The following is a 12,500-nucleotide window of genomic DNA, read 5'->3' as shown; positions in this document are numbered from 1 at the left end:
CTCTCTCTCTTGTTCGTCCCTGTCTCACATCCCTTTCCTTCTGTTATCTTTCCTTCTCTTCCTCCTCCTCCTCCTCCTCCTCCTCCTCCTCCTCCTCCTCCTCCTCCTCCTCCTCCTCCTCCTCCTTCTCCTCCTCCTCCTCCTCCTCCTCCTCCTCCTCCAGTACTCTTCAAATTCAATTGGCCGTGTCTCAAGTTTGTTTATTTATCCGTCTGTTTACTTGTTTATTGTTTGTTTTCCTTGTTTGGTTGTTTGGCGGAACTGTGCTCTTGATTCATGGGTGTTTTGTGCTTATTTGTTTGTTTGTTTGTTTGCTTTGTTTTGTTTATTTAGTTGTTTTTTATATATGTTTCTATTTTTGTTTGTTTACTCAATTATTCTTCCCAACTTATTTATTTTTTCTTTATCTTGTGCATTTATTCTTGTTTTTTTATTTCCTGTACTTGTGTATTATTATTATTATTATCATTATTATTATTATTATTATTATTATTATTATATTATTATTATTATTATTAATGTTATTTTCTTATTATTATTACTTATATCAGTATTATTATTTTGTTTTCTGTTGTTATTCATAGTCTCTCTCTCTCTCTCTCTCTCTCTCTCTCTCTCTCTCTCTCTCTCTCTCTCTCTCTCTCTCTCTCTCTCGTTTTCTTTACAGATTAGAGAAAGGGAGAAAGTGACGGACAGTTGAAAGAAAACGGAGTGGAACAGAAAACGTGAGTTTAGACACCTGTTGCGCTCTCTCTCTCTCTCTCTCTCTCTCTCTCTCTCTCTCTCTCTCTCTCTCTCTCTCTCTCTCTCTCTCTCTCTCTCTCTCTCTCTCTCTCTCTCTCTTCCCTCCTCTTTCCTGTTCCTTCATCTTCCCCCCTCTCTCCCTTTCCGTTCCCTCTCCTTCCCTTCTTTTTTTCTTTCCTTTCCTTCCCTTCCCTTTCCTTCCTTTCTTTTCCTTTCCTTCACTTTCCCTTACCATTCCTTTCCTCTCCTTCTCTTCCCTCCCTTTCCCTTCTCTTCTTTTCCTTTCTCTCCCATTTCTATTCCCATTCCTTCCCTCTCCTTCCCTCCTCTTCTCTTCCTTTTTCTTCCATTCCCATTCCTTCCCTTCCCTTCCCTTCCCTTCCCTTCCTTCCCTTCCCTTCCCTTCCCTTCTCTCCACGTAAAATTAACCAACCTTCCTTCACTTTTCCTGCTTTCAAAAAATATATTAAATAACTACATAAATAAATAAATAAAAATATCTAAGCCTACCCTGCAAACGAGTGACAGAAAACGAATTGAAGAGTCACAAAAAACGGGACGTGGCGTGATAAGCAGCAGGAAATGTAAACACACGCGTTCAGAAGCCGAGGCAAACAAGGAAAGCGTGAGGGTGCCAAGGACGGCCTCTTCTTTCCTTTTTTATTTTTTTTTTAAACTCCTCTTCCTTCAGGTCCCTTCTATCCTATAAGCCTTCCTCGTTAGGTTAGGTTTGATTTGGGTTGGGTTAGGTTAGGTTTGGTTAAGTTAGGTTAGGTTTGGTTTGCTGGGGTTTGGTTTGGTTAGGTTAGTTTGAGTTGGGTTAGGTTTGGTTAGGTTGGGTTAGGTTAGGTTAGGTCTGGTTTGGTTAGGTTAGGTTAGGTTAGGTTTGCTGGGGTTTGGTTTGGTTAGGTTAGTTTGAGTTGGGTTAGGTTTGGTTAGGTTGGGTTAGGTTAGGTTAGGTCTGGTTTGGTTAGGTTAGGTTTAGTTAAGTTAGGTTAGGTTTAGGTTAGGTTAGGTTAGGTTAGGTTAGGTTAGGTTAGGTTTGCTGGGGTTTGGTTTGGTTAGGTTAGTTTGAGTTGGGTTAGGTTTGGTTAGGTTGGGTTAGGTTAGGTTAGGTCTGGTTTGGTTAGGTTAGGTTAGGTTAGGTTTGCTGGGGTTTGGTTTGGTTAGGTTAGTTTGAGTTGGGTTAGGTTTGGTTAGGTTGGGTTAGGTTAGGTTAGGTCTGGTTTGGTTAGGTTAGGTTTAGTTAAGTTAGGTTAGGTTTGGTTTGCTGGGGTTTGGTTTGGTTAGGTTAGTTTGAGTTGGGTTAGGTTTGGTTTGGTTAGATTTGGTTTGGTTAGGTTACATTTTTATTTAGTTTTGTTAGATTAGGTTATTTTATGTTTGGTTTGGTTTGACAAAGTTAGGGTGAGTCAAGCGAATATAAGCTAAGGAAGAGAAAAGAGGGAATAAAAAGAAACAAGAAAAAAAAACTAGACACAAGAAATAAGAAAAATCTTCCATTTCTCTCCCGCATCTCTCCATATCTCACCCCTCTCTCTCCTTCGTCTCCTATCTCCCTTTTCAATTCCTCTCACATTCCTCCTCCTCTTTTTCTCTTTTCCCATTCCCTTCCTCTTCCTCGCCTCTATCTACTCTCTCTTTAACTCTCATTTATTTTCACTCCCTTTTCTCCTTCCACTTTCTCTTTGTCTATCTACGAGTATCTCTCTACTTCCCAATCTCCCTCCTCCCCCTCTCTCTCTCCCTCTCTCTCACTCTCTTCCTCTCTCCCCTCACGGACAGGTAAGTTTAGCAATAGATCATGTTAAACGACTCATAATCACAATACCTTAATTACGGGTGATAGGTGGGGCAGGAGGAGGAAGAGGAGGAGAAGGAGGAGGAGGAGGAGGAGGAGGAGGAGGAGGAGGAGGAGGAGGAGGAGGAGGAGGAGGTTGGTACTAAATGAAGGGGAGGGAGGCAAGGCACTTTCTTTCACTCAGGTACGAAATGGTTATGAGTCTCTCTCTCTCTCTCTCTCTCTCTCTCTCTCTCTCTCTCTCTCTCTCTCTCTCTCTCTCTCTCTCTCTCTTCGGTACAGTACCACGTTTTATCGCACATCTGAAGGTATCAAGAGAGAGAGAGAGAGAGAGAGAGAGAGAGAGAGAGAGAGAGAGAGAGAGAGAGAGAGAGAGAGAGACAGGCGTGAGTGACTGACAGCAGGCACTACACTATTCATTACCACCACCACCACCACATCCTCCTCCTCCTCCTCCTCCTCCTCCTCCTCCTCCTCCTCCTCCTGCCGGCGTCCCTGCAGGAGAGGTAGCCCCGTCGCAGGTGTCGTCAGGTGATTAAGGCGAGGCGTGGGAAGCAACACTTTTACCTGGCTAGCCTCACCTGGCCTTCTGCTCACCTGTGCTTGAAGACCTCTGCCCTCACCTGCCCTTACCTGGCCCTACCTGCCTTGTGTCCCGTGCGCCCTTCCTTCTCTTAGGTTAGGTTATAGGAGGAGGAAAAGATGGATGGATGAATAGAAGGGGGAAGGAAGGAGCTATGAGAGAATGGGAGGATGGATAAGAGGAAAGGAAGAAATGATGATGGAAGGGAGGGTAGAAAGGATAGGTGCATGGATAGAAGGAGGAGGAGGAAGGAAGAGGGAAATAAGGTGATGATAAGAAGTAAGGAAGAAAGGATAGGTGGATGGAGAGAAGGAGAGAGGAAGGAGGGATGGAAGGAGAGAGGAAGGAGAAGAGTATGATTATGATAGAAGGGAAGGAAGGAGGGAAAGATGATTGGATGGAGAGAAGAGAGAGGAGGAGGAAGAAAGGAACGAGATAGGAGAAATGAGTTGATAGGAGGGAAGGAGGAAGGGGGAAGGAGGATGGGTGAATGGACAGAAAGATGAAAGAAAGAAGGAAATTTGAAGAGACGAATAGGAGAAGGAAGAAGGGAGGGGATGATGGAAGGAATGAAGTGGAAGAAGAGGAAAGGAAAAACCAAGTAAGGAAGAGATGATGGGACGTAAATAGGAAGAAGGAACGGACAGAAGGAAGAAAAAAAAAAAAAAGGGAAGGAATTAGACGTTGCAACTAAAATCACACCTAAAAAATCACTTACTCGTACTTTATTTACTTTACTCATTGACAGCTCTAATTACTCACTTACCCCTTTGAGTACCTAACTTCCTTAACTTTTTTACTTTAATCATGAAAAAAAAAGAAAAAAACAAGAACGTGATAAACTTCTTAATCTGTTTTCTTGTATCGTGTTCGCCAGAGAGAGAGAGAGAGAGAGAGAGAGAGAGAGAGAGAGAGAGAGAGAGAGAGAGAGAGAGAGTATTGGCCCTGTGGCACGCTTCGAGGTCATAAGGTCAAAACTACCTCTAGACTTCAAGAATCATGCCACTTTCGGAAGACTGAGAGGAGGAGGAGGAGGAGGAGGAGGAGGAGGAGGAGGAGGAGGAGGAGGAGGAGGAGAAGAGACGGAGTGGAGGAGGTGGAATAGAAGGTGAGTAGGAAGATAGGAAGAATGAAAGGACGAGGGTAGACAGAGAGAGAGAGAGAGAGAGAGAGAGAGAGAGAGAGAGAGAGAGAGAGAGAGAGAGAGAGAGAGAGAGAGAGAGAGAGAGAGAGAGAGAGAACCGGGGCTGGAAAGAGCAAGGAACGAAGGCTGGCTAATCTTTTCCGACCATTTACATAGAAGAGGAGGAGGAGGAGGAGGAGGAGAGGAGAGGAGTTCCCACGGTGTCCAGCTCTCTCTCTCCTGCCCCCGTGGTGTTCTCCCTAAGTGTAATAACAAGGAGACGGACCATAGGCACACGGGGTCATTATTTCTGCCCGACTGATGCCCTGGGGGAGGAGGAGGAGGAGGAGGAGGAGGAGGAGGAGGAGGAGGTGGATGTGACGTACTGAAATGTGGTTAATAAGGAATGTGAAAAATTATTGAGTTTATGAGCGTGGATGACATTTCTCTCTCTCTCTCTCTCTCTCTCTCTCTCTCTCTCTCTCTCTCTCTCTCTCTCTCTCTCTCTCTCTCTCTCTCTCTCAAACGCCTTAGTACATGTAAACGTGCATAACTTCCTTGTTTGTCTGTATGTGTGTGTGTCTGTGTGTGTGTGTGTGTGTGTGTGTGTGTGTGTGTGTGTGTGTGTGTGTGTGTGTGTGTGTGTGTGTGTGTGTGTTTGTATACTAATGAACGCCTGCGGGACTATGAGCGTCTGCCGTACATGGTTAACTGAGATTATTCACGTGTGTGTGTGTGTGTGTGTGTGTGTGTGTGTGTGTGTGTGTGTGTGTGTGTGTGTGTGTGTGTGTTTGTGTGTGACGGGGAAGGGTGAGGGAGTAAATTGTCTCACCATGAAAGTGCCGCGCGTCCCTCAGCCTTCCATTCCCTTCATTAGTGCCCCTGGGGAGATGAGGAGGTGCTGGGGAGGGACGGCGCCGGTGGATAGATGGATGGGGAGGTGTAGGTAGTGTAGAGAAGATACTGAAGGAGGAGGAAGAGGAGGAGGAGGAGGAGGAATGGTGGAGGAGGATAGGGAGATGTACAGTAGATGGTATTGAGATGGAGGTACTGAAAGAGGAAAGGGTTAAGGAAGAGGAGGAGAAAGGTAGGAGGTAAAGAGATGGAAAGGAATAAAGGGAGGAAAGTGAAGGGAAGGAAGGAAAGATAATGAAAAGGAAAGGAAAGGATAAAATTGTATAAGTTATTTATTTATTTTTTTCTGTCAGAATTCCCGATGGAGTGAAAGTAAAGGGGAGTTAATTAGCGTTCTTTCTCTCTCTCTCTCTCTCTCTCTCTCTCTCTCTCTCTCTCTCTCTCTCTCTCTCTCTCTCTCTCTGGTAACGCTTGTTTGTCGGGTCTTCTGGTCGGGTGTCGGGTGTCGGGCGCTACTTGCAACACCCGAGGTCGCGTGGCCGGCAGCGTTCGTGAGTGTGTGTGTGTGTGTGTGTGTGTGTGTGTGTGTGTGTGTGTGTGTGCGTGCGTGCGGTGTTCCCACGGTCGCCGGGGGAAAGAGGAGGCTGGGCAGGTAAGGTTTGAGTCACGGACCGCTCTCACTCACTCATTCACTCACTCACTCACTCACTCACTCACTCACTCACTCACTCACTCACTCACTCACTTGCTTGCTTACTTATTCATTCACACGTTCGCTTCCACGCCGATTTTTCTCACTTGACCAGCCGCAATAGTAGTAGTAGTAGTAGTAGTAGTAGTAGTAGTAGTAGTAGTAGTAGTAGTAGTAGCAGTAATTTGTGTACATTATTATCAATATGTGCAGCCTTATCACGCACACCTTTGCTCTGTGTGTACTATTATTAAAGTCCTGTGTACCTTTACCTGCCCTCACCTGTCTTCACCTACCCCTCACCACTCACTCACCTGCCCCTCACCTGCTACTCACCATGCACTTACCTGCCCCTCACTCACTCACCTGCCCCTCACCTCACTCTCACCTGGCCTCACCACACTCTCACCTGGCCTCACCACACTCTCATAACCCACTCACTTCAATCACTCACTTCAAAGTTCACCTCACGCCCACACCCAGACACACTCACCCCCACCTACTCACCCCACCTATCCACCCCAACCCACATCAAAGCCACACCCACGCCCTCAGCCCCGTTCCCACGCCCCCAGACACACCCTGACGTGGCGTGGGCGTGGACAGAGCAGGAGGGGATCGTGAGTGAGTGCCGCTCCCCCACCTGCCTGCCCCCCCTCCCTTCACCTTGGCGGTCTAGTGCATCGAGCCGGAAATGCTGTAAGGGAGAGGGGGTTGGGGGGAGGGGTAAAGGTCCCGTTGGATCTCCACTTGTTGGGGGTTGTGTGTTGGGGATGGGATGGTGATGGGGGTATAGTGCCATTTCTCTCTCTCTCTCTCTCTCTCTCTCTCTCTCTCTCTCTCTCTCTCTCTCTCTCTCTCTCTCTCTCTCTCTCTCTCTCTCTCTCTCTCTCTCTCTCTCTCTCTCTCTCTCTCTCTCTCTCTCTCTCTCTCTCTCTCTCTCTCTCTCTCTCTCATTCTTATTGCTAACATTCCCCCATATATCCTCCTCCTCCTCCTCCTTCCCCCTCCTCCTCCTCCTCCTCCTCTTCCTCCTCCTCCTCCTCCTCCTCCTCCTCCTCCTCCTCCTCCTCCTCCTCCTCCTCCTCCTCCTCCTCCTCCTCCTCCTCCTCCTCCTCCTCCTCCTCCTCCTCCTCCTCTTCCAGCCACTCACGACGCCTCAGTCACCCTTCATCACACACACACACACACACACACACACACACACACACGAGAGAACGAGCGTGAGCAGTATGACACCTGTGCCCCAACTTCCTCCTCCTCCTCCTCCTCCTCCTCCTCCTCCTCCTCCTCCTCCTCCTCCTCCTCCTCCTCCTCCTCATCCTCCTCCACGTCGGTCAGGATCGTATTATCACTCATCTCTGTTTTTCCTCCTGCGTGTGACTTTTACCCAGGAGGAGGAGGAGGAGGAGGAGAACATGGCAGCTCCCACGCTCATGAATGTCTGTCTCCGTTGCCTTGCTCTTTACTGGCGCTTGGAACGAAGTCACACGCTCCAGCCCTTTTTTTGTGTGTTTCCAGCTCTTTTTGTTTCTCCCTATCTGTTTCTCTCTTGTCTTTATGCATCCCTTGACCAACTATCCAGCCAGCTAGTCAGTCATTCAGTCATCCAGTTAGTCTGTCATTTAGCTAGTCAGTCAGCCATCCGTCCAGTCATTCAGTTAGGCACCCATTCAGCCATTCAGCCAGCCATCCAGCCAATCAGCTATCAGTTAGTCATTCAGTCATTCATCCACCCAAACAATCAGCCAGTCCATCAGCCAGTCAGTTTTCTCTCCATCCATCCAGTCAGTCAGTCAGCCAGTCAGCCATCCATCCAGCCAGCCAGCCAGCGAAACAGTCATCCAGCCATCCATCCACCCATCCAGCCAGCCAGCCAGCCATACAGCTAGCCATCCATCCATCCAGCCAGTCAGCCATCCAGGAGTTTGAGCATGACGAGAAAGACCAGAAAAAAAGGAAAAAAAAATCACCTTCCACACACAAAAAAAGAGGAACTGGTGGAGTGTAAGAAGGAGGAGGATGTGGATAAGAATCTCTCCATGGAAAGTGACGTGAACTCCGGTTTCCTTCTTGCGTCTTCTCCCGTTCCCTTCCTCGGAAATTCTTGACGGGCGCTACCAGGCGGACCGACGTGGAGCCGTTGGGCAATCCAAATACCTGGCGGCGGCTCCTAGCAGTGGTGGGCGCCGCGTCAGGGGGTCTGGCTCCTTGTGGCTCCTCTCTGGGCGTGTTTATTCGAACTGAAGAGCGGCGCTAGTGGAAGTGGTCGGGGCGTTTGGTTATTATTAGACTGATATTCTTATTACTCCCTGTGTGTGTGTGTGTGTGTGTGTGTGTGTGTGTGTGTGTGTGTGTGTGTGTGTGTGTGTCTGTCAGTTCCTTTGTCCGGGTCACGAGAGAGCGCACAGTGAGTGGTGGCGGCAGCGGGGCAGGTGGGGGCGGTGGAGTGGAGGGGCAGGTACAGGTGGAGGTGGAGGTGGAGGTGGAGGTCAGGGAGGCGGAACCCGACGACCACCTGAGAGAAGGAGCAAGACGACCCGGCTTGGCTACCCCCTCACAACCCCCAAACACTACCCCCTCCTTACCTACTACTTACTTCATCCCATCCACTCGTCCTCCACCCCTCCTCCTCCCTCTCCCTGCCTCTCCCTGCCTCTCCCTGCCTCTCCCGCGTTGCCCAACAAAGACTCTCCATATTGAAACTGTCAGCTGGTCGTCCCGGGTCGTGGGCATCGGGTCCCTTACGGCAGCTAGTCACGCCGGGTCGTCCCCACCTCGCCCCGCCCCGTTCCACCTCGCCCCGCTGTCTTCCCCATTGCCCCGTCCTGCCCACAGCTTCCTCCAGGTCAGTCTTACAGCAGGGAGCCGCTAGGGAAAGTCAGTGTTGGATTTAGTTAGGTTAAGTTAGATTTGGTTTGGTTGAATTAGTTTAGGTTTGGTTTGGTTAGATTAGGTTAGGTTAGGTTTGGGTGGGTTTGTTTAAGTTTGGTTTGGTTTGGTTAAATTTTCTTTGGTTAGTGTAGGTCGAGTTTTGTTATGTTTGGTTAGGTTCGTTATTTGGTCTGATTAAGATAGATTATGGTAAGTTACATTAGGTTAGGTTAACATATCTAGTCCTCTGTGGATACAAGTGGAACAGATGACTGGGAAAGACAGCGAGGGAACTCAGGCAAGAAAATGCAACCATCACCTTCATAAACAAACTCTTATTATTATTCTTATTATTCTTATTATTCTTTTTATTCTTCCTCCTCCTCCTCCTCCTCCTCCTCCTCCTCCTGTCCCTCCCACTAATAGTTAGAGTAAAATAGTTACCCAGACAGCTTAGAAAGAACTCCAAGGTCTGTTACTGTTTGGTCTTCCTTTGTATTCCTTTGTATTCCTCCTCCTCCTCCCCTTCTTCTTCCTCTTATGCTACTTCTTCCTCTTCCACTTCTATAACAACAACAACAACAACAACAACAACAACTACTACTACTACTACTACTACTACTACTACTACTACTACTACTACTACTACTACTACTACTACTACTACTACTACTACTACTACTACCATTAATACCACTCCCATTACTACTACTTCCTCCTCCTCTTCCCCTTCTTCTCTTCTTCTGCAGCCTTTTCTCCACCACCTCCCACACCACGAGCCCAGTCAGGGAAGCAGGAAGGCCATCACTCTCCCCTGTGTTGGTAGTGTCCCATTGCCCCCCCCCACCAAGGCGGCACCTGGGAGTAGTGGACGGTTACTCCCCATCTGGTCCTTCACGGCGGCTAGTCACGCTAAGGAGGTCAGGAAGGATGTAGGAGTGTGTCATTGTGTGGTATCCTTTGCGATCCTTTGTTATTGTTTTTTTTGTTTGTTTAATTAGTTGTTTGCTTATTATTATTTTTTTTATTCTTATTTTCATTTTTTTTATTTGTTTGTTTATCAGTATATTTATGTATTGATTTATTGTGTGTGTGTGTGTGTGTGTGTGTGTGTGTGTGTGTGTGTGTGTGTGTGTGTGTATGTGTGGGGTACAGGCTCTTATCCGGACGTTCTGTTATCCGGAAGTTAGCGTTTTTCGGACTGCCCATGATCTTAATAGCATCTTGTCCAAACGACGTGTCATCCGTACCTTCAGATATCCGAACAGTCTCTCATTATTACTTTCAGTTAACCGTATCTTTAGTCATCCGTACCTTCAGTTATCCGTACCATCAGTTATCCGGGCCTCAATCATCAGCACCGTGAGTTATCCGTACGCCGCAGCACGACGCGCCACATAACGCACAAGTGTTATTGAGTTGGTCTGAGAAGCGTGAAGAGCGTGTTGACCCCGGGGCAGCGCCAGCCAATCAGCGGCGCCCGCCCTGTGACGTCACGTGCCACACACCTCAGACAGGTACTGCGTGGCGGCGGCAGGTGTACGATGCTGCACGGACACGGCCAGGGGAGAGGGGGGAGGGGCAGGGTGGGGAAGGGAAGGATGCATGGAGAGAGGTAGAGAGGACATCACGGCAGGAAGGCATGCAACGAGAGAGAGAGAGAGAGAGAGAGAGAGAGAGAGAGAGAGAGAGAGAGAGAGAGAGAGAGAGAGAGAATGTTTGGAGCGTCACGTGAGAAAATGGTAATGCAGAGTAAATTTCGGCGCGGAGCATCATGGGAGTCACGCGCCGCGCCAAGATTTACTGAGGGCGGCGGCTGGAGGCTGCAGTAGTCCATCTCCTGCCCGCCGACACACACACACACACACACACACACACACACACACACACACACACACACACACACACACACACACACACACACGGGAGCGGAGCCTCGTTCTCTCCCCCTGCGGTGTCTAGTTCAGTATGAAGGCGGACACCCTCGCGGCCGGACGCCCGCCCCTCGTGCCGCGCCGACTCAGCGCCATGGGGACGCCAGTGCCAACCGAGACTAAGGATAACAGTGCCACGGAGAGCGGCAATCCCTCGCGCGGTGAGTGGCTGGCGGCCTCGTCAGGCAGGTGCTGCAGGCGCCTCACTGCTGCATGATTCCCTTACACTCCTGTCCCTTGTGACACTTCCCTCCACCCGCAGGCGCCCTCACCCTCGACCGCCGCGAGGCCAAGTGGTCCCCGCCTATGGCGTCCCCGCCTCTGTCTTCCCCCTCCCCGGGGCCTGCTGATGCCTCCCCGCTCGCCCACCAGCCGCCCACGCTCTTGCCACCAAGCCCCGACTCCCACTTCATCAGCCGTCTGCCCGGCACCCCCGCCTTCCATTTACTACGGTCGCTGCCGCTGCTGCAGTCTGCGGGCAGCGCGGCCAAGCCGCTGCCGTCGCCCCTGGGGATGGACCCCCGGGTGGCGGGGCTGCTGCAGGGCTGCAACCCCTTGGGCCAGCTGCCGTGGGCGGCGCTGGGCGCGGGCGAGCTGGCCCTCAACCGGCTGCTGCTGACTCCCGGGGGTCGCCTCAGCAGACCCAAGAAGCGGTACATCTGCAAGTACTGTCAGCGGGAGTTCACCAAGAGCTACAACCTGCTGATCCACGAGCGGACCCACACGGACGAGCGGCCCTTCCCCTGCGACATCTGCGGCAAGGCCTTCAGGAGGCAGGACCACCTCCGCGACCACAAGTACATCCACAGCAAGGAGAAGCCCTTCAAGTGCGAGGCGTGCGGCAAGGGCTTCTGCCAGGCGCGCACGCTCGCCGTGCACAAGGCTCAGCACGCCCACGACGTCGTCCCCGTCCCGCCCGCGTCCTCCGCTGCCTCGCCGCCGCCCTCCCTGTGCGCCTCGCCTCTCAGGACCCTTGACCTGAGGGAGTGGCTGTCGCCCTACCCCTCCCCGGCGCGCCACCGTGCCCTTGTCCCCGAGCTGCAGCTGTTCCCCGTGCCGCCGCCCGACGCGCCGCCGCCCCTGCCAGGCAGCGGAGACCAGGAGGAGCCGGATGTGCTGTTCGTGATGGCGGGGGACACGGCGGAGGCGGCGGAAGAGAAGGCGCTGGACCTGACGGTGTACAGCAGGCGGCGGTGCCTGGAGGAGGTGGCGGCGCGCCTCGTGGACCACAACAAGAACGAAATCTCTCGCATCGCCGACCACCAAGGGAAGGGCGGCGGCGTGCGGTGAGGGCGGCGTGTAGGTGTTGTGGTGTGTGTGTGTGTGTGTGTGTGTGTGTGTGTGTGTGTGTGTGTGTGTGTGTGTACGTGTGGTGAGTGAGGCAGGGGATGTTGCTCACGTCACCACTGGGCCAGCTGAGTGCCTGGCACGCCGCCTGGCCCTGAAAGACACCAGTGCCGCAGAGCAGTGCCTCCCCGCGTTCCTATACCCAACCCCCCAAATCCGCGTCATCTCGCGGCGCCTCGCATCAGGGGCACCCGTAGCCTTAAGTTCACGCCTGGCGTCTAGGAGAGAAATATTTTGCATAAATAAAAGAGGAAAAGCCCTAACCTTGTACTGCTTGATCCCAACCCGCGTGTCGTGGCCCCGCGCCCCGCCAACGCCCAGGCCGCGGCGGGGAGGAGTAGGGCGGCGGGGCGCGGCGACGGCTTGCCTTCCAGTGATGGCGAAACAGACGCCAGACAAAGGAGGGAAGAGAAGGCAGCACTGAGGAAAGGAATAAATAGGGAGAAAGAAAACAGGGATTAGGACCTTTTCTTCTTAACCATGGCTGAGTACATAACTATTCCTCCTCCTCCTCCTCCTCCTCCTCTTCCTCCTCCTCCTCCTCCTCC

At 51.0% G+C, this 12,500-nt stretch overlaps 1 protein-coding gene and 1 long non-coding RNA gene across 6 annotated transcripts in view; both read left to right on the top strand.

The window, feature by feature from the left end:
- The window catches only part of LOC135111749 (uncharacterized), a 198,460-nt gene that overhangs the window by 84,036 nt on the left and 101,924 nt on the right, over positions 1–12,500 (top strand). For all 5 annotated transcript variants that reach the window (XR_010273898.1, XR_010273897.1, XR_010273895.1 and 2 more), the window contains exon 3: positions 668–725. This is a non-coding gene — a long non-coding RNA (uncharacterized LOC135111749). The remainder of the gene's footprint in view (positions 1–667; positions 726–12,500) is intronic.
- LOC135111747 (zinc finger protein Gfi-1b-like) lies at positions 10,508–12,215 on the top strand. Its single transcript, XM_064025435.1, has 2 exons — positions 10,508–10,766; positions 10,868–12,215. The coding sequence occupies exons 1-2, from the start codon at positions 10,640–10,642 to the stop codon at positions 11,893–11,895; spliced, it is 1,155 nt and encodes a 384-aa protein (XP_063881505.1). The 5' UTR covers positions 10,508–10,639; the 3' UTR covers positions 11,896–12,215.

Source organism: Scylla paramamosain, chromosome 22 (genome assembly GCF_035594125.1).
Source record: "Scylla paramamosain isolate STU-SP2022 chromosome 22, ASM3559412v1, whole genome shotgun sequence".
NCBI classification, from domain to species: Eukaryota; Metazoa; Arthropoda; class Malacostraca; order Decapoda; family Portunidae; genus Scylla; species Scylla paramamosain.
The sequence above is the reverse complement of the archived record's forward strand: the minus strand, read 5'-3'. Positions and strand labels throughout refer to the sequence as shown.